The sequence below is a fragment of the Arachis ipaensis genome, chromosome B06 (genome assembly GCF_000816755.2).
Source record: "Arachis ipaensis cultivar K30076 chromosome B06, Araip1.1, whole genome shotgun sequence".
Taxonomy (NCBI): domain Eukaryota; kingdom Viridiplantae; phylum Streptophyta; class Magnoliopsida; order Fabales; family Fabaceae; genus Arachis; species Arachis ipaensis.
In genome coordinates, this window is record NC_029790.2 from 6,065,679 (window position 1) to 6,087,298 (window position 21,620).

Below are 21,620 nucleotides of genomic sequence, written 5' to 3' on the forward strand. Positions count from 1 at the left end.
AATTGAAATTGTGGTTAGGGTTGTTGTTTTCGAAATTCAAGTGATTAGGTTAGGGATTGGATTAGAGTGGAGTGGTGGTGCTGCCATTGCCATTGCCATTGACGCTAGAGATCTGTGAGCTGCGTGTGATGGCCAGCACTACTCATATTCGAACCAAGAAGCTTTCATCCGCCGCCGCCGCCGCCCTCCGCCCTCCTTCCGAAGTCGATGACCTCCTAACGCTCCTCCACGGTTCCGATCCAGTTCGCGTCGAGCTCACTCGCCTCGACAATGAGCTTCGAGGTCATTTTGCCTCCTTCTTCTTCTTACTCTCCAGTATTTGGTTCATGCACAATTCGATGCTAATGCCGGTTGAATTTCATGTTTCAACATTTCAACTTGACAGAATCATTTTTTTTCCTTCTGATATATGTTTTTTCCTTTCCCTTTGCATCTCTCAAATTATAGAGTTTTTTATGCACCCGACATAGAAATTATTACACGATTATAGTTCATTTTGAAGGGAGAAAAAAAGGTTAGCAAAATGACGAATATCATGATAATTACGAAGTCAGAAATCATGAATAGTATTTTCCCCCTTTTTTTTGTTTTGGATTATGTATGGATTACTTTATTCATGGCAATGGTCTCATTTTAAATTTTCAATCTGGTTTGAATAAATTTATCAAAGTTTTAGTAATATTTTATATTGGTTTTTTAAAATTGAATTTGGGAAAATGGTCGTCTTACTGATTTGTTTGTTGTGTCATTTGCAGAGAAAGATAGAGAGTTGGGGGAGTCTCTCGCGGAAATCAAGTCCTTGAGGAATTCAGAGCGTCTTAGAGAAAAGGCCGTCGAAGAGGTACCTTCTTCTTCTCCTTCTCCCCATTTTCATGCTAGTAAATTCTCCAAATCGCATGCAATTGTAGTATTCTTTGTAATTTTGAGGATTGTATTTGATGCAAGTGGAGGATGATGAGCAAAGCATTTCTTTTATTCTTTTAAATTGCTAAGATTCATAGAGATACATGCAGCTGTACAAAAATAGATTACATTAAGAATCATTAATTTAATCTGTATCCAGAACATATGTTTTTTTCATTTCAATTGATACTGGAATAGTGAATTAGTCTCATCAAGATACCTGTGCAAAAGAAATTACAAGGTCCAATGTATTGGTATATGTTATAATTTTTTGTAGTTCTGAATTTTACTACAAGGAACCTAGGCACCCTGATGTGATTTTCATGATTTAGTATTTCATGGAAACAGTCAACTACTACACATTCTGTTTTCCTTATTATCTTTGCAAAGCAAAAGAATGCATTATTGGAAATATCCATTTTATTAGATTATCCAACTCCAAGTATAATTGTGGGGTAAGTTTCTGCGATGTGATATATGTATGTCATCCTTTATATTTAATTATTTCAGCTAACTGATGAGCTGAACAAAGTGGATGAAAAGCTAAAAGCAACTGAAGCTCTTCTGGAAAGTAAGGTATTACCATTATTTACAGTAGTTGCTGCCTTGTTAATGTTATTCCACTTCTCAATTGCCATTATTTCTAGTCACTATTGATGTATTCTGTTTGACAGAACCTTGAAATAAAAAAAATCAATGATGAGAAAAAGGGTGCATTGGCTGCACAATTTGCTGCAGAAGCAACACTTAGAAGGGTTCATGCTGCTCAAAAAGATGATGAAATGCCTCCTATTGAAGCCATTATCGCACCTCTGGAGGCAGAGCTCAAACTTGCTAGGACCGAGGTACATTTTGTTGGGTTACTCGGAAATTTATTATTTTCATTGAATTGGATTGGGTGATAGTTTATTCTGTTATTCATTATCTTATTGGATATCTTGCTCCATAATCAGAATCAAGTTACTTACATGCACTTCTATTGTTTTGTAGGTGGCAAAGTTGCAGGATGACAACAGAGCACTGGACCGGCTAACCAAATCAAAGGAGGCTGCACTTCTTGAAGCTGAGAGAACTGTTCAGATTGCTTTGGCAAAAGCATCTCTGGTTGATGATTTGCAAAATAAAAACCAAGAGCTAATGAAGCAGATTGAAATATGCCAGGTTCTTCATGCTTTTTCATTTATGTTTATGTTCGTCAATGAGTGGCTGTAAGTCTAGGCAGTAGCAACAGAGTAAGAACAGGAGATGTAAGAAGAGAATTATAGAAGAGAAAGTAGAAGATAGAGTGGATAAGAAACAGAGGCGCTGGATTGATGAATTAATTGCAGAACCAAATACTGAAAGGTAGAGAATAAGGTAGCCTTGGAGATGCTACCACACTCCTAAGGTCCTTCCCACCCTAAATCTTTCCTTCCTCTAGTGATTCCCTTCACGCCTCTTATATACATTCTCAATCCTCTCTCCTATAACAGAATTCATCCCTCACTCACCCCTCCCCACTAATTTTTCCAGCTGTCCTATTTGTTACATCAGCTGATCCTACTCTATTTTCATCTTCAACTCTCTTTTCTTTCATTCTTAAACTGTAAATAAAAGGCAAAGGAGCTATTTACCACTCTCTTTTCTAACTAACTTAACTGCCTTTTTTCCCTCATTCTTCTTGTTTTCTTCACGTGGGTACTTAACATTGGCATGCAATGTTTAATGAAGTATTTTACTATTTCATGTTCTTATGTCAGGAGGAGAACAAAATACTGGACAAAATGCATAGGCAAAAGGTTGCTGAAGTTGAAAAGCTAACACAAACTGTTCGTGAGCTTGAAGAGGCTGTGTTGGCCGGTGGGGCTGCTGCTAATGCTGTCCGTGATTACCAGCGAAAAATGCTAGAGATGAATGTAATTATTGACACTCTTCAGATACTCATTCTCTGCTGAATATAAGTTCTATGCGGAAGCTCTAATCTGCATATAAGTTCTAACCTTTTATATTGACATAGGAGGAAAGGAAAGTATTGGAGCGGGAAGTAGCTCGTGCTAAAGTTACCGCAAACAGGGTTGCCACTGTAGTAGCAAATGAGTGGAAAGATGCTAATGACAAAGTGATGCCTGTAAAGCAGTGGCTAGAAGAAAGAAGATTTTTTCAGGCATGTAAAGTGTAAATTCTTCTGAAATTTGCTATTGCTTTGTCCTTTACTTATGTGGGTGTTTTTTGATAAAATTCTCAAGTTGACTGATGTTTGCAAAACAATTGTATGTGCAAGAAATGTATTAGTTTTACTATTACCATATGACACTACTCTTAGCCATCATTGTGGTTATATCATATGCATATGTGATGCCAAGGTCATATTATCACGAACTGCTATTGCTATAAAGACTAAAGAGGGTAAGAGAAATATTATTTGTGATCAAACATAGTAGGTATGGCAATTTGGGGTTTTCATATTAACTCAAGTGCAAGTACCAGGATATATTCTTTATTCTATATATCCCCTTACCTTCTGACCTGCGTTGGCTGTGCACTCACTATTCATATAGGTTATTCTTTTTACTAAACTTTGTTACTTTCCATTACGTTTTAGGGTGAAATGCAACAACTACGTGACAAATTGGCTGTAGCTGAGCGTGCTGCAAAAGCAGAAGCACAAATGAAGGTTATATAGGTTCTACTAATTACTTACTCCAAACTCTTTATTTCTCTTTATTAGTCTCTTCTTAACACATTAATTGATTCACAGGATAAATATCAATTGCGCTTCAAAGTTTTGGAAGAAAGGATTAAAGCATCTAATGGTAATTCTAAAATTATATTAGATGGAAGAAATATTGTGAGTGGGCATTCGCGACGTCAGTCTTTTGGTGGTGGTGAGAGCCCCATGTTATCCTCCTCTAATGGACATCTATCCAGGAAAAACTTGAGTCCAAAGTTAGGGTCTCTAAGATCAAATAGTGCTAGTCTGTTAGTAAAGCATACAAAACATTCTTCTAGATCGTTTGATGGTGGCAGTAGATCTCTGGAGAGAGAAAGGCGAACTACAGATACAAATGAGGTAGATAACATGCCAACCAACATCAGTGATCAGACCATCACAAATGAGACAATTGCTACGCAGGAACGGAGTGCAAATGGCATTCAGATTGAAAAAACAAAGGCAGAACATGAAGATTATGTTTCTGGAATGCTGTATGACATGCTGCAAAAGGAGGTTGTATCTCTCAGGAAAGCTTGTCATGAGAAAGATCAGTCTCTCAAAGACAAGGATGATGCAATTGAGGTCTCATATCTGCTTTCTTAAATAAGATTACTGATTCAACATTTTTATCTCCTAATTCATTTTGTTGTTTCACTGTTGTAAGATGTTGGCGAAAAAGGTTGATACATTGAACAAAGCTATGGAAGTCGAGGCCAAAAAAATGCGTCGGGAAGTAGCTTCCATGGAAAAGGAGGTGGCTGCTATGCGGGTTAGCAAGGAAAATGATCAAAGGACGCGGCGATCTAGTGCTCCTAGGGGCTCGGTACATAGTTTGCATTCAATTTCTGCCAGGTCAGTTTTCTATCTCTGATATGATAGTGTTTTCTTATTCTTGTGGTTATTCCCAGAAATTTAAGGCTTTTTGCTTACCATTGTTATAACTATGAACGGATAGGATAAGCTTTGTTGAGTTACAAGAACAGAGATGATTACCACTCGTCGTTGATGATCAATTAATCTGTTTAAATTATTATGAAATTACAAGAAACCTGTAGTACTCTAAGGATTTCTGACAACTTGTTGAATTTCTTATGAATGGTAGCAGCCTCCTCTGGTTACAAATGTATAACAGTACAATAGATTATAACTGAGACAGTTTGATACTGGAAACAGAGGGTCTGTGTGTCTAGTTTTTTGGTAAGGTGATAATAGAGAGGTTGACACTTAAAAGCATAATTTTCAGTTTATTGAAGCTTTGATTTATGAAGTACTGGATTTGGGATGTTGCTTTTATCAGAACATGCCCTAGGTCATTTTGGACATTGCCTTTCTGCTAGTGTTGCTTCATTTTTGCAATTAATTCACAACACTTTTCAAATTATGTTTCAGGAGTGCACGTAACTTCTAACCAAATCGATTTCGCTGTGATCATGATCCTGTGCAAGAATGACGAGACTAAAGGGGTTATCTATTTGAATTCTTACCCCCTGTGCTGAATAGAGTTGTTGATTTATCATTTTTTTTTTACCTTTTCCGTATTTCCTCTATTTAAGCTTTTTGGCTGTCTCGGGGGGTAGTGTGTAAAGAAGGGACCTTGCATTGTGTTTTTCAGGGAAACCATTACCTTGTATATTTCTTTGTATACTGTTATTAGAAAGGAAATTTAGAATGTATGGTTCAACTTGATGTATGGAAGTATCTGAACATGGCTTCTTGCCTTCCTCAAAGTTAATTCATATTGCTTCTGAGTGTCATTTGGACTCCAAAAATGAAATGGTTAAGGTCCAAAAATTTGATTGAAGTTTTGCTTATTATTGTCACATTATCAAACTAACTGCTCACTAAACTCTTCTAAGGGAGTGGTATTGTTGCTTGTTGATTGTTGAAAATTGTTCTAGGAGTTTAAATAAAGGGTGTGATTAAAATGGAAATTGTTCTTAATAAGTGGAAATAAGAATAGTATTCGGTTAAAATTTTCAAAAGTTAATGAATATAAATGTTGAGTAAAATAACACTTATTTTCATTGACATTAAATGAAATTATAAAATTAGATTTTTGAGTATGGAGCTCCTAATATAACTATATAAGTACCTTAATTAAGATAAGGAGTAAAAAGCAACCTTATTTTCACTTTATTTTATTAAATAGAAAAAAATTTGAATTAGGCTAATCATAATAGTAATAAACAAAAATTAGTAGAGTAAAAGCACCTTCAAATTGAAGGGAAAAAATGGTGCTCATGTTTTGTGGAGGGAAAAACATCAAACAGGTGACATGCGCTAAAATAAAATGTAGGGTTTATATTTTATAAGCTTTATAGAGGGAAAAAAAATAATAAATAAAGATTGAAGATAGAAAGAGTGAGAGGAGGGAAAAACAACATCCTTGGTCCAAACTCCAAAAATTGTTTATGTTTACATTTTGATTTCTATGACGCACAGAACGCAACAGAGTCACTGTGACTGTGAGTGATGGCGCTTCTTCTCTTTGTTCTACGCCCACCTCCTCCTCCTCCTCCTCGTACTCTTCGCTTCTTCATGGCTTCCTCTCGCTTATTCTCCGCAACTTCTTCTCACTCCTTCTTCCACTTCCATCCACTTCCCCATTCTTCTGCTACTCTCTCTTCATCTTTCTCTCTTTCCACCTCTCCCTCTTCACTCTTCAAACCCAGGTACCCCTTTTTCTGTTTCTTTACATGTTTTTGCATATCAATAAACTTGGTACCCCAATTTGTTGCTAATGGTAAAATAATCGGAGTTTTTTATTTTTGGGAAAAAAAGGGAAGATTTTTTAGTGCCAACAACCCAACAAACGCTTTCTAAATGCCCTTTTCTTCTGCTTTGTTTTGCTGAATATTTAAACCATGAGGGGTTGGTTTGTTTTGCGTCTTAACACTGTAACATTAAGTAATGAGAGATTTTGTGGTTTTAATAGGGTGAGTTTGCAGCTGGGAAAGTTGCCTAGTTTCCGTTTGGTGCAAAATGGTGTCACACCAAGGGCGTATATGTCGTCACTCTCAGCAGCTGAAACTTCTCAGAGGAGTGAAAGTTCAAAAGCTTATGGTTCTGATCAAATTCAGGTATTTTTTTTTAGTTAGTTCATATCTGGACTAATAATGCAATTTAATGAAACTAGTTAACTGCATATTGGAAGTGATATGTGTTATTGTGTTGAAAAGGAAATTGAGTGCCTGTATTTCTTGTCACTTATTGTGGGTTGCTTCACCAAATATGCTTTGGAAGTGGCACAGGCTTAATATAGTTGTAACTTTCATAGGTACTTGAAGGCTTGGATCCTGTTAGGAAAAGACCTGGAATGTATATTGGAAGCACTGGCCCACGTGGGTTGCACCATTTGGTATCGTCTTTGCACTTTCATATTTGCAGCAGTTTTGATAGTCTTGTGGTGTATTTTATCTGACTGAACCAGAGTGCATCTTAGGTTTATGAAATTTTGGATAATGCTGTTGACGAGGCACAAGCTGGATTTGCTTCCAAGATTGATGTTGTTTTACAATCGGATGGTTCTGTAAGCATAACTGACGATGGTCGTGGGGTACGCTTTGTTTCTAATTTTTCTCATAGCTCTGTATGACAGTATATCTTAAGCTTATGTGCTCACAAGGCTCTTCAACCATGACAGTAGGCATTGTTAATTTGAAGTTTGAAACTTGTCCAGTTGTCCTTTTAGATGTATAATTTGGACTCATAAATCTTAGTTGTACATAGTATACTGATTTTGCTTTCTATATTAATCAAGAACTATGCAATGATATTGTGCTTATGGAATTACTAAAATTTGCAGTACATCTTTTTCAATGCTTTTAGCTCTTGAAGCTTCTACTGTAATAAGTAATTCCATTCTGAAAAGTTAAATCTGACTTTTGAGTTATTTGAGCTACTTTTACTTATTTACTATCTGTTGGATGATTTTGAGCTTTTAACTATACATACTAATTTCACTCATGGAATGCAGATTCCTACCGACTTGCATCCAGTTACAAAAAAATCGGCTTTGGAGACAGTGTTGACGGTATTGTTCCATATGCTTGAATATTAAGTTTGCAATGCATATGACTATTCTTTGAACATGTCCAGAGGGTCTAGGCTACATGCTTCTTTTGATACAATGCAATTAAATTCCAATTGAGTTTGTTATGTTATTGTATCAAAGAACCGATTTCCAGTACTCCAATTGAAGTTTGAACTTTAGTTGAGTAATTGGAGTTGATTTCTGCTTGGTACAGTTCTCATATTTTAAACATATTGTCCAATTGCTCAAGGGAAGGAATCAAACTTTTGCCTTTTTAACGCCATTGGCACATCAAGCTATTTCCCTATCCTGATTATCTGTTTTGTTTACTGTATAACATACATGAGATGCGAATTTGATCGTTATGTAGCATATTTTGGCAATAGACTTGTTCATTTCTAGATATGTATTATGAACAGACTTTATCACTGTATAGTTCCGTAAAGATAAAGTTCAGAGGTTTTGAAATTTGGGCCTTATGCTGTCTAGCAGTTTCAGCTACTTTTGCAGTACATTTTAACATGTTATAATTGATCTTTTTGCATATTTTCAATTTGACACAATTATATACTGTCTTATAAACTTATCAGGTCTTGCATGCTGGTGGAAAATTTGGCGGGGCCAACAGTGGGTACTCTGTTTCAGGAGGTTTACATGGTGTTGGTTTATCCGTTGTCAATGCCTTGTCTGAGGTATGTTTCCTTTCCTTTAGCAGTTTTACCTCAAAAAAAAGAAAAAAACCAAATTTCCAGTTCAACCTTCTGTTGAGATTTGCGTGGAGATTTGTGATGCATAATTTTATGAATCACATTTGCACTCACTTTGGAACATCCTTATTTGTCCATGGGTTTTGACCTAGATCTAGATATGAACAAATAATACCATTGCTTTAATATTTTTTGTTTTGAGTCAGAGGTTACTAGCTGATATATCTAACAGTCTTGTTTGATATCTACTTTCACAGGTGTTAGAGGTAACAGTTTGGCGTGATGGATTAGAATTCAAGCAAAAGTATTCTCGTGGAAAGCCAATAACAACTCTGACATGCCTTGTGCTTTCAAATGAAAAGAAAGATCGTCAGGGAACATCTATAAGATTTTGGCCTGACAAAGAAGGTTCATATAATCTTATATGTTAATTCATTTGTAGGTTGTGTTTTGACTATTAACTCTGAAGTTTAAGACTTCAAAAGTCTTGTGTATGCTTCACTTTAATGCAAGCTTTTCTATGCAGTATTCACCACTGCTATTCAGTTTGACTACAACACAATAGCTGGGCGCATTAGGGAGTTGGCCTTCCTCAACCCAAAGGTGAAATTATTGATTAAATAATTTTTATTTGAGGTTTCTCTTTTAACATTCACTTATATTTTTTATGTGGTTAGATCTTATTTTTATCGCTTTTCATTATAACATATAGTGATTTAGTGAAGCACTTCATAAACTTGCAAGATTTCTTCAACTCTACATCTTACTATCTCTTTTGCTTGATCTTTTTCAGCTTACTATCACACTTCAGAAAGAAGATGATGATCCAGAAAAGATCCAATATAATGAATATTTCTTTGCTGGAGGTTTGGTTGAATATGTGAAATGGCTTAACACTGATAAGGTCTTATATTGTTTACTTTATTTTGTACTGTGTGGTTATTGTCCATTTTGAACCGTTTCATTTACTTTCTTAGCTGTTGTTGCTTTCTTTTCTATTTTGGTTAGATGTTTTCATTGCTATTGAAGTGATTATTGACTAATGACCTGTTCCAGAAAGCTCTTCACGATGTTCTGAGTTTTAGCAAAGAAACAGATGGAATCAGTATTGATATAGCTTTTCAATGGTAAGCCCCCGATCGTTCTCACCTCTTACGATTTTTGTTGCCTAGATATGTTCCATAAATTGTGTCATGATTTAATTTTTTAAATTCAGTATTACTTTTTATCAATATGCTGGATTTGTTTTCTTCAATAGGTGTGAAGATGCATATTCAGACACTATATTGGGATATGCAAATAGTATACGCACTATTGATGGTGGCACCCATATCGATGGTATGAAGGCTTCTTTAACTAGAACACTTAATAGTCTTGGAAAGAAATCAAAAGTTATCAAGGTATTTCTCAAGTATTTTTTCACCCACTTCTTTCCCCTGATGTTATGCTTATTCACTCTCCTGAAATATGAGATTCCTTGCATATCTTATTGTGATTTTATCTGATGGAATCCTGTTGTATTTATGAATTACAGTATATGGTGCCAGAATCTATGTCATCGTGCTTTGTTTAAGGGTGCTTTTGATGGTTTGTCGTGTTTGATGTGACAAAGTGTTTACCTGTCTTACCAGGATAAGGACATTACTTTAAGTGGTGAGCATGTGAGAGAGGGTCTAACATGTGTTGTCTCAGTGAAGGTCCCAAATCCAGAGTTTGAAGGACAAACGAAGGTACTTTATATTAATTTAGTGGACTGCATAGTTGTGACTTTGGGTTACTTTTGAATATTGAAGCTTTTCCTGTCCTCATTTGAGTTCTTTCTTACTGTTCTCTTTGTTATTAAAGACAAGATTGGGAAATCCTGAGGTGCGGAAAGTGGTTGATCAAGCTTTGCAAGAGTATCTCTCGGAGTATTTGGAGTTGCATCCAGATGTTCTTGATTCCATACTTTCTAAAGCTGTTAATGCTTTCAAGGTAACAATCTCTTTTGTAAACTTGTTAGTCTGATTATTTTGCTCTATATAAAAGAAAAGTTTAGATTTCTTTATATCATTGTTTTACATATTTTAACCAGAAAACTTTTGCTATGATGAATTTATCGATTAATTAGGCGGCTTTAGCAGCAAAAAGAGCTAGGGAATTGGTGAGACAGAAGAGTGTATTAAGATCTTCATCTCTTCCTGGAAAGCTTGCTGATTGTTCATCCACAAATCCTGAAGAATGTGGTATGCATGCTTCCATTTTGCAGAATATATTATGCTTCATAAAGATCCATTTGAATTTCGAAAGATTGTTCTATTTGGTTCTGACCTAGTTCAATGATAAGAAATATCTCCATGATCTAAACCTGTTAGAATTTGGCATGATCTAAACCTTTTGCAATGATGCATGCTTCCATATGTAATTGCTTTTTTATCTCTACAAATGATCTTAAAAATTTATTTGGTTATGTACACATTTTTTACTAATGTATACATAATCAATTGAATACAAATAGAAAAAATAGATAAATTTGTAAAAGCATCTTCTAGCCAATAAATATCATCAACCGACATTTTTATCCCTCATAGTTAATTTTTTTCCTTTTAAAAATGAACGAAAATTCATCTTAGAATTTATACTAAAATGTCAGTAAGAGCCTATCAACCACTACTGTTATTATTGTTGTTGTGAAATTCAGTGTTATTTCCAATTAATATCAAAATGTATCGAATATGATAAATTTTCTGTGCTTGTTTCCATGTATTGCAGAAATATTCATAGTTGAAGGTGATTCAGCTGGAGGAAGTGCTAAGCAAGGGCGTGACAGGCGATTCCAGGTATATAATTTTTTTAAGAAAGCCTTCAAAACTATAACTTCTTGATATGCAAAACATTTTTTAACCTTGTTTTGTTAGGAGTCCTTGAAAGTTTGAAATAACAAAGATCAACTCTTTTGTGAAGGCACGTGATTGGCTTTGTTATATCTGTAACATGCTCCTAAACACAACAGTTGTTTTAACTTGGAACATTAAAAATGCATAGGCCAACTATATGAGCTGAAATTAAACTGACTTGAATTCTTTGTTTACTGACATGTGTAAGCAGTTGTTTTGTTATATATATATATTGGTGGTACATTTATAGAAACATTTTTGTTCCTTCAAATTTTTGGTAGCTATTTAAGTGTATATCCATCAAATTGTATTTGGTGCAGGCCATTCTACCTCTAAGAGGTAAGATTCTGAATATTGAAAGGAGGGATGAAGCTGCAATGTACAAAAATGAAGAGATCCAAAATCTAATTCTCGGTCTTGGCCTTGGAGTGAAGGTTAAAACTTTTCCTGTTTCATTCATTCATTGTTAATGAAGGAGTTAAAGAAAATAAGTAAAGGAGAGAAGAACAAATGCTCTGAAAAATAAAGTAACAGACCCTTTTCAAGTATAACAGTTACATAAATTCACTAAATAGGTGACGTACCAATTCACAATTCATCTGTGTATCAGAACGCCATAAGTAGATTTTCCATATAAGATATTTTAACTAAGGTGTAACATGTACTGCGTCCATGTGCCCGTTCCTGTGCCGGAACGTATTGTGTTTCATGTAACTATGGTATAAAATTGTTAGTTTCATGGAGGCTCTTCAATAATTAACTTGAACCTGTTATGACATTTTGTTTCTTTTATCCAAAAAGTGCTAGCTATTTGTGATTAGAATCTTGTAAAGCAAACACCTTAAAGTTTAAATCATAAATTGTGAAGACAGTCTTCAAATAGTTGGAAGGCCATTATTATAAAACTAAATAACAATAGATATTAAGTGTGAAGAGATTTTTGAAACAGGAAATCGAAGATGGATATAAAGGTATATTAGAATTAGGCAAGGCTACAACTGCTTTGGATATCAATGTCTAAGTTAAGAAGGGAATCGAAAGTGCTTGCAAACCATCTGGGTCAAATCTCTAAATGAATTCAACACTGAATTGGAAAAGTAAATGAATCAAAATAAATTCCACATTGATTGAAATGTTAATAAAAACTAGTAAATCAGAATGAAAATGGTTGTTCATTTGCACCTGAATCATCAACCATTATACATCAATTTAACTAAACTTATGTTTTTGTTGGTTCAGGGAGAAGATTTCAAGATGGAAGCACTCCGATATCATAAGATCATTATTTTGACTGATGCTGATGTAGATGGTGCTCACATTCGAACTCTACTACTAACATTTTTCTTTAGATATCAGGTAAATATGTAGGGAATGCCTGCAAAATCTACTTCACCTCAGAAAAATAAAACCCATCTCATTTGAGAACAAAAAAGTAAATAAACTTATCAAATTTGATTCATTGTTTCTTTATTGCAGAGAGCTTTGTTTGATGAAGGGTGTATATATGTTGGTGTCCCACCACTGTATAAGGTGTGCCTAGAATTTTGCTTCATGTAATGCCTTCCCTGTCTCTATCAGATACAATCAAGCTAACTTGCAACTCTCTCTACTGAAATAAACAGGTTGTAAGGGGAAAACAAGTAAACTACTGCTATGATGATGCAGACCTTAAAAAACTTCGAAAAACATTTCCTCCAAATGCATCATACACCATTCAAAGGTTCAAAGGTATGATGAAATGTTATGTTGATTTCATGCTTCTTGTATATTACAACTGTTTGTAAGCTTGTATAGCAACTGAAAAGAATTAAGAGAATAAATTTATTATGTATTATTTGAAGAATTGCACGGTATAAAAAACTATCAGTTTCTTGAAGCTTATGCAATCTATTTGTTGAACTTGATATGACTTGGATGTTTCAACAATGAAGTTCCAATCTTTCTGCAGGAATAAATTGTTTTATGAAATTTTTTGAGGTAATATACATTCTTTTACGTGTTTATAAATCCAGGGCTGGGAGAGATGATGCCTTTGCAATTATGGGAGACAACCATGGATCCAGAACGCAGGCTATTGAAGCGATTAACGGTTGAGGACGCAGCTGAAGCGAACATTGTTTTTTCATCTCTTATGGGCACTCGGGTAATGTCACTAATATGCCCTGTTGCCATGACCTCCAATCTTAAAATTGCTTGAATGATTTGCTTGATTGACTACTCTTAGATTTTATTTACTATTTCATATGGATATCTCATGTATTGTTTGGATTCCACCTTTTAAATCAGTAGAGAGATGACAGATCACAAGGAACAAAGTCATGTAAAAGTTTAAGAGAATCAGTTTCCATAGTTGAATCACCAATAAACTTTTATTATCGTAATCTTTCTTTCTTGTTTTTCTTTTTAATAGGTGGATGTTCGGAAGGATCTGATAAGAAATTCCGCAAACACGATTGATCTTGATCAGCTAGATATTTGATGGTGCAACTTATTGTGAAGCTGAATGTTTTCCTTAGTAACCATAACACTACAATATGGTGAAAGCACAGATATTTTCATATATGCCATGGAATGCAGAGAAGCAAGCAAGGCCCCCATTTTTGTTGATGTCATTTGGTTATGAAAGAACCACTGTTGTGCACAAGGGGAATGGTCATTTGTAATGGAGGAATTTGATATATACCAAAATGACTTTCTTCTTTTTTTTTTCTTTTTTTTTTTATACATTGGAATGTAAATATTCATTTTGTTTAAATGTTTTCAGGTTTTCTACCTTACAACAACCTGTAAACTTTAGAAGCTGTAGGCTAAAGATGGTACATGCAGATTGCAGAAAACAGTGATGTTGTATACAACAATACATGCATTGTTTTCTGTGGCAACTATTTCCTGTTTTTCTGATTGCTTTATAAAAGTTTTTCAATTATGGAAAAATTTTTTTTTTTCAGTTAAAAAGGTAGTTTTTTGGATGGAGAAAGAATTTTTTTTGAATAGTAAACTATTAAAATAATAGTTGAAAGTTTATATTGTTAACAAAAATAATTTTAAAAGATATTAATGACAAGTAAGTTTTAAAAATATTTTAAAAATGTCAAAAAAATCAAATATTAAATATATATTTTCTAAAATGAACTAGTTTGTTAAATACAAAAATTGTTTATTATTTATAAAATATGATTTTTTTTAATTATTTTTACTCTATAGAATGCAAAGAAGCATGTTCATCTGATGGCAAAAGAAGTCCATCCAACATGAAAATCAAGTCTATTTTGATTGGTATGTATGTATATATCAATTATTCTTTTGAATTCAGTTTTGAACAATATTGCATATTTAAAAAAAATTAAGTTGTAAGAATATCATATATTCATAGGTTAAATATTTTTTTTTACTAGTTGACCAATCCAAGTTGATTCTTTTGTTATGGAAGTTTGATATCTATGAATTTAATTACAAAAATAATTTGATTATATAATATTTTTTATTATTTATCTCATTAGCAATGGTAATGACATAAATAATAAAAAATGTAAGTATTTTTTAAAAATATATATCAATAAATAAAGTATTTATTTAAAAATGCTTAAAATAAAAAAAATTCTAATCCAATGTAAATTTGCAAGTGTTTTATGTAAAAAAAAAAAAAAAAAAAATTATATTTTCTATTTCACTCCAAATTTATTCTAAATTTATCTTAGTATCTTGATTTAAAAATCATTAAATACTTTTACCATACTAGACTCGTCCCAAGTTTTGATAAATTTATAAATTTTTCAAGTACTAAGTACATTGATGATAAAAAAAATTTTAGTGGACTAATAGATTCTTGTATTCTTGAGGTTAAATAAAAAATGTCACAAGTGTTTGTGCACTTAATCAAACTAGATGAGATACATTGCACATTTGCACCCTCAAAAACCATGGTTATGAGTCTGCCGTTTTTGTGTTATGTCTTCAAATGGTCTTTTTATTGGATATAAGAAAATAATGACATATGATGACGTGTAAATGAGTGATTTTGGTCCAATAGATAAACCATAATTCATTATTTCAATTAATGTTTTCAATCAAGATTTTGGTGTCATAATTGTCGTAACATTTTTAATTAAATCGCCTCATTTATCTCATTTGAGTTGAATTTCCAACGGGCGTTTATGGCGACAAGCCAGTTAAATTTTTTTTTTCCGTTTTTTATGATATTTTTTAACTTAACAAATTAAAAATTAATTTAATTTATTATCGACCAATTAACTTAAAATTTAAACAAATTTAATATTAAAGATAAAATTTACTCATTTTAACAGCCCACCTAATATTTGTTACATTTAACAGTAATACTCCAAATAGGTCTTTAAAGATTTACAGCATGATAGATTTGTCTCTCAAAAAAATTAATTAGGTTTCGGGTCTCCAAAATTACTATATATATGCCATATAGGTCCTCAAACCAAGTTGAACTAGTTAACACGATACTCTCCCTCATACGTGGAGGTTGTAGATGTGACGTGTCAGATAAAGTAACACGCGTTGCGCACATGACACATTAGTCCTTGGACACATGACTAAAACGGCATCGTTTTGGAATAACGACAAACGACGCCGTTTTGAGGGGACAGATACGTCCCACCCCACCTTTGTTTCCTAATTCTCAAAATTTCGACATTTTAAAGTTAAATAAGTTTTCTAAAATTTTTATTATAAGTCAAAAAGTTTCCTGAATTTATAGTATATATGTCAAATTGGTCTCCTCGAATTAAGCAACTAAAACCAGAATTAAAATAAAATTATGATAAAATTACCTAAAGTATGTCAAAGTATGCAGTTCCAAGCACATGAAAGGACAAATCTCAATTACAATTACAATCAAACAATTAGAATTCGGTAGTATCCTCATTTAGTATCTTGTTCTTTTGCAGAACTTTAATCTCTTTATCTCCATGAATTAGGTGAATACCAGATTTCAAGTTAGCAGATGTGGAATCATACTAATACATTGCCTTGTGGTCAACTGGTCATGGTAATCCAAGTCCAAAAAAAATTTCTATAGGTCAAAGAAATAGATCAAGTCAATGGATGGAGAAAATTTTTTACTTTCTCTATTAATGTACACAAATACTTCTTTGTTGTCTCTAACAAAACTTTCAACGTGATAAAATATAGATACTATATCTTCACTCATCTAAATACCAAAACATAAAATTCTATCACAAGTTAACCAAGCAACCAACACAATACAACAACATCACAATAGAATAAAAGTTTTAAACTCTTATATTATTTTTGTTATTATTAAATACCTATCCATAACCACTTCATAACTCTTACTTAATCTACACCTACAACATACTGTCTATAAAGGATTAGCTCGTAAAATCTAGGTGAGGTTTTGGGATACTTTAATTTTATAGAGAAAGAAAGAAAGGAAAAAGATTTTTATATAAGGTACCCACTTAAATTCAAGGACTTTTTTAACTTATAATAAAAATTTTAGGAGATTTATTTGGCTTTAAAACGTAAAAGTTTTAAACATTAGAAAATAAAGATATGAACGTATTTGTCTTCTCAAAATGACGTTGTTTAATATTGTCCCAAAATAACGTCATTTTAGCCATGTGTTCAAGGACTAATATGTCCTAAGCGCGATACATGTTATTTTATCTGATACGTTATACCTACAATTTTTAAGTAAAATATAGAATATCATGTTAACCGATTCAATCTGATTTAAAGACATATATAGCATATAATCTACTAATTTTAAAGACCCAAGCCTTAATTAATTTTTTTGAGGAGCAAATGTATGGGACTACCAAATTTTTAGGACCTATTTGGGATATTAAAAAAGGATTAATGAACTAAGGACTTGATCTTGGGTTTAGACATGGCGAAAACCCAAATAAATGATCTGACTGGACCAGCGAAATATGCCACTTGCCACGTGTCCATTAAGAGGATTGAAATTCCATACTTATCCATTGAACGTGGCAAGTCCCCCTCACCTGCAGTATTGTGACTTATGAGTTAGGATACTTTTGATGAGAAACCAAAGCATTTGTGTGTCCAAAATCAAAAGGAAAACAAAAAAACACTTGGAACTGCTTCTTTGTTTCGACTTGCCAGTTGCCACCGCAATCTGCTTCATTTGTACTACCGTTCCGACAGGAGGACTCATCACCAACGAAGCTTCCATGGTGGACCCCATGCAAGTTCAACACCATTCCAATGGTTTTCTATTTTTCTGTTGCCAGGTAAATCAAAATGTGCAATCCCTCCTCTAAATATTTAGCCCCAAGGATAATATCTTTTTAGCCCCTTTTCTTTCTCTAAAATAAAAGTCTAATTAATAGGAAAAAATATTTTGTGTGGTCTGTCAGACAACCGTGTGACCACCCCACCACAGTTAATGCGGTGAGAACGATCCTCCACTGCCACAGATGGGTGCCCCAAAGAGGACTCAATCTGGACCATTAATCACGCCCTGATCACACAGTCATGATTCATCAACCAGACTTCGGTTCCTGTCTCCTTAGAACTCAAGGATACAGTTGTACGAGCCTATAGAACAGATCCTGTTCAAGTAAGGTCGTGTCCTTTTATTTCACTCTTTGATTATATAAACGCTCTTGTCTTGCTAAGAACAAGCGATGTCAGACTAACTTCGCATCCCTTGTTAACCTCGTCAGGTTCTCTCTCTCTTTTTGGAATTGTATTTATTGATTTAAGGCCCCTCAAGATGTATCCCAATAATGAAATGATGGAGATAGTAATGTTTCATAAAATGATGTAGTATTTTTGGTGCATTATCAAGTAAATAGTGCATGAGAAAGATTGTACACCAGCTAAAATTGCTGTAGAAAACTTGACTGGTGGTCCTAAACCTTTCTCATCATTTCTCTTATCATATTATTAATAACCTTAATTGCCGCATTGTTCCAACCTATAAGAACTGCATAATCATTATTTGTCTCCTGTTCTTATCAGTTTAATATTTGATACATGGGCTAATAGTCCATTTGAATTAAATCAATTTTTATAGGGAGAGACTAGAGAGTCCATAGTGGTAGTTTGCTACTAAGACTCTCATGTGTCACCTTTGTCTTGCAATATAGCATAGTTTGGTACATTCATCCCACCCAAATCAGTTCAAATTATTCTTCGATGTTAGATTAGGATTTAAGAATTCAAAAAATGGTGTTGATGGATTATAGGGTTCTGTTGTGACAGAATACACAGTGTGACCCATTGATGCTTTGTTATCATTCACATTAGGTACTTTAGTAGAAGATCAATCTTCAATCTTATGTATGAACAATTCTGTTATGAAATTCTACCTAAAATTAAAGCTTACAATGGTGGCATATATCTATCTGAAATATCAAAACAAATTAATTGAATGCTCAATTCAGTTTTATGGTTGATCTTGAATATTGATGCTTGATTAGCTAGACTGTTATACTGTTATAACAGGAACAGATGGAAACCCTGAAAGCTAGTGAAATCCGGGCCATTAATCACACACTGATAACACGGTCGTGGTTCATCGACCATGTCTTTGGTTCCTTAAAACTCAAGGATAAGCGATACGAGCATATAGAACTGATCTTTTTTTCCAAGTATAAAATTTTGTGTTCATGTATATATACACTTATTTAGCTGCATTCATTAAGAATGATATGTAAAATGCTTGTAACCATTCTGGATTTTCTAATAAAGTTGTAAGATGTTTCTTACATAGCAACATTTATCTCTAATCATAGACTCTCTGGCTTACTTGAAAAGAACGGTAATATATACACAATTTTTTATATATAATTCCTTATTTTGATCTTATTAATTCCCTTCATAACAGGATTATGATCATTATGCTTTTTCATGTGGGCAGCCATCATGAATTAAGATGTGAACCCCATGCACTCAACTTGCACAAGTGGAAGGAGATCATAACTGAGTCCCCGACATACTAGTGAATTTATTAATGAACTAGAATGAGACGCGCTCGATGCATGGAAGGAGATCATAACTGAGTCCCCGAGATACTAGTGAATTTATTAATGAACTAGAATGAAACGCAATCGATGCATGGAAGGAGATCATAACTGAGTCCCCGAGATACTAGTGAATTTATTAATGAACTAGAATGAAACGCGCTCGATGCGCGGACAGTAAATTAGTAAATTAATGATGGTATATAATAAATATTAAAATTGACTATGTTTTGTAGAATTAAATTAAATATGTATAAACTGAAGTTAAATTTAAAAAGTATTTTGTTTAAAATAATTTATAGTACAAAAGTTTTGGATGTTGGAGTTGTACAAAGTGACATTTTTATTTGGTGGTTTGATTTTTGCATTTGCTTTGGTTGATGGACTTCGTCTTCTTATGTGGCGCTCGTCCTCCTTTTTCTTTATTGATTATTGTTAAAGTTGTTTTTTTCTTTTTGTTGTAGATTCTTGTAAAGATATATTCTTTATGAATTGTTGAGTTGTATGCAGTGGCGGAGCTTAGTTTAGACAAGGGGGGTCATGGCTCCTCCAAACTTTTTATAAAAAATTTAGTAGTACTTTTTCAAAAGATAAAAAATTGTTTAATTGACTTAAATACTTTACTATGACTTAAAGTATCTAATAAGTTCAATAAACAACACTCTCTCTATCTTTAAGTTCAGAACGAGATCTTGAAAAACGGCTTTTAAGTTTGGCAATATCACCCAAACCAGAGAGATGAGATTAGATGAGCTTATCTTAAATGGGGTCCATATCAAAAATATTTTGACAATTATTTTCTATCTGGCCCCCCAAAATTGTTTCAAGTTCTGTCACTAGTTGTATGCACTTTTTATTGTGTTGTTTGTTCCATCTTTGTATGTATGTTCTTCTTTTGAAGATGTGTCTTGAATTTGTATAATTTTTCTTCTCCTTAATCTTTTGATGTGCATGCAGTTTTCCAATGACATCTACAATAAAAAGAAAAAAAATGTGTAGATTTTTTTTTAAATAAGTTATTTTTAATAAGAATAATTGAAATAGTATAAAGCGAAATTACCTTTTAATATTTTTCTTTGACCCACTCTGTCAGACAATGTCTCAATTGATGCAAATTCAAAATAGTATTGGAAAATGTTCAATTTAAAAATACAATAAAAAATATAATAAATATGTTTGTTTGTACCTTTTTATCTAATATAATCATTTCTAAAGAAAGAAACTCTTCTTCATTTGTGGGTGTTAATGTTTTTCATAGACGAATTACGTGAACTTTGATAAACTAATTGTTTGTTTAGTTGGTGATATTGTCCAAAGAATGATACTCCATTGACATTGAGTAAGTTTGAGATGTTGTGTAGTGCGAAAATAAATTTTTTGTGCTAAATATGATGTTATTTGAAGAAGGGTTTTGCTAAGTAGACAATGACTTTTGTAGACAATGTGAACAATGGGCTTTAGAATTGACCCAACAGTGATAAGAGACTTATATAAGTAGTTCAAATAGTATGAAATTTGAATATTTGTAACGTAAAATTTATTATGATTAATAAATTATTATGACATTTGTAATATGTATGTTTATTACATTTGATGAGTTATTTATAAAAATTAATAAATTAATTATTGGAGTTATAAATTTATTATATTATTTATAACGGTAAAATATAATAAATATAGGGATATAGATTCTTATAGGTTACAAATTTGGTTAGACACTATTAATGTCTAATTATTGTCATTGGTAATTTTTCAATTTAATTTGTATATATTTTTATTACTTGTATATTTTATTTTTTTGCTGATTTGGAAATAATAGTTGATTTGGCAAAAATTGAGTGGTTGATTCTAAAATTTTGCCAAGTAAATGATATTACTGACATGGTATTAGTAGAAGGAGAAAGATGTCTTAAAAGTGATGTGGATAAACTTATCCATCTACTTTTATATATTAAGAATAGATAAATGGATAGACGTGGGAACACATGAAGAATATGCTTCATTGTGGGAATTAAACCGCCAAGGATAAAGTTTATCAGCACTAAAGACAGAAGATACCATTAAAGAATATGCTAATTGTGGTATTAAACTGCCAAGGATAAAGTTTCTTGGCACCAAAGACAGAATATACCATTAAAGTATTCCAGTCTCATAGGCACAAATCTTATTCAACACAAATAAAACAGATACAAAAAATTTTCTTGTCATCAGCAGAGAGAGAACTGCATTAACATTTCAACCAACATTACTGATGATGAATCATGATTTAACAAGGAACTTATAGATGAAAACTCTTTTGCTGCTTCAGCCTAACATGCATGGAACAGTTTGTGTAAGTTCCACCCTTTGCTTTTGTTTGTTCTAAAGTGCTCTTATTGGAATTAGGGGCAGGCAATGGAATAGGAGGTACCATTTGAGTCAAAG

At 33.1% G+C, this 21,620-nt stretch overlaps 2 protein-coding genes and 1 long non-coding RNA gene across 3 annotated transcripts; all 3 read left to right on the plus strand.

The window, feature by feature from the left end:
- Window positions 1–5,349, plus strand: LOC107645557 (microtubule-associated protein 70-1). Its single transcript, XM_016349617.1, has 11 exons — window positions 1–282; window positions 756–841; window positions 1,414–1,479; window positions 1,578–1,748; window positions 1,894–2,064; window positions 2,643–2,798; window positions 2,900–3,046; window positions 3,485–3,556; window positions 3,641–4,177; window positions 4,260–4,447; window positions 4,985–5,349. The coding sequence occupies exons 1-11, from the start codon at window positions 129–131 to the stop codon at window positions 5,001–5,003; spliced, it is 1,767 nt and encodes a 588-aa protein (XP_016205103.1). The 5' UTR covers window positions 1–128; the 3' UTR covers window positions 5,004–5,349.
- On the plus strand, window positions 5,926–13,985 carry LOC107645558 (DNA gyrase subunit B, chloroplastic/mitochondrial). Its single transcript, XM_016349618.2, has 21 exons — window positions 5,926–6,267; window positions 6,531–6,675; window positions 6,873–6,953; window positions 7,038–7,151; window positions 7,572–7,628; window positions 8,219–8,320; window positions 8,593–8,743; window positions 8,862–8,938; window positions 9,129–9,239; window positions 9,392–9,462; window positions 9,594–9,735; window positions 9,967–10,065; window positions 10,181–10,309; window positions 10,446–10,560; window positions 11,087–11,154; window positions 11,532–11,645; window positions 12,451–12,567; window positions 12,688–12,741; window positions 12,834–12,939; window positions 13,224–13,354; window positions 13,622–13,985. Exons 1-21 carry the CDS (start codon window positions 6,068–6,070, stop codon window positions 13,688–13,690), a joined length of 2,253 nt encoding a protein of 750 aa, XP_016205104.1. The 5' UTR covers window positions 5,926–6,067; the 3' UTR covers window positions 13,691–13,985.
- Window positions 17,445–18,955, plus strand: LOC107645560. Its single transcript, XR_002348180.1, has 3 exons — window positions 17,445–17,459; window positions 17,559–17,894; window positions 18,679–18,955. It is a non-coding gene; the product is annotated as an uncharacterized LOC107645560 (long non-coding RNA).

Excerpts from the sequence above, each read along its gene's own strand:
- LOC107645557 (XM_016349617.1), top strand. The coding sequence starts at position 129 with ATGGCCAGCACTACTCATATTCGAACCAAGAAGCTTTCATCCGCCGCC. Across the intron at positions 1,480-1,577 it reads AAGCTCTTCTGGAAAGTAAG|AACCTTGAAATAAAAAAAAT; the intron begins GTATTACCATTA and ends TCTGTTTGACAG. Across the intron at positions 3,047-3,484 it reads AAGAAAGAAGATTTTTTCAG|GGTGAAATGCAACAACTACG; the intron begins GCATGTAAAGTG and ends ATTACGTTTTAG.
- LOC107645558 (XM_016349618.2), top strand. The coding sequence starts at position 6,068 with ATGGCGCTTCTTCTCTTTGTTCTACGCCCACCTCCTCCTCCTCCTCCT. Across the intron at positions 8,321-8,592 it reads TTGTCAATGCCTTGTCTGAG|GTGTTAGAGGTAACAGTTTG; the intron begins GTATGTTTCCTT and ends CTACTTTCACAG. Across the intron at positions 12,568-12,687 it reads CATTTTTCTTTAGATATCAG|AGAGCTTTGTTTGATGAAGG; the intron begins GTAAATATGTAG and ends TCTTTATTGCAG.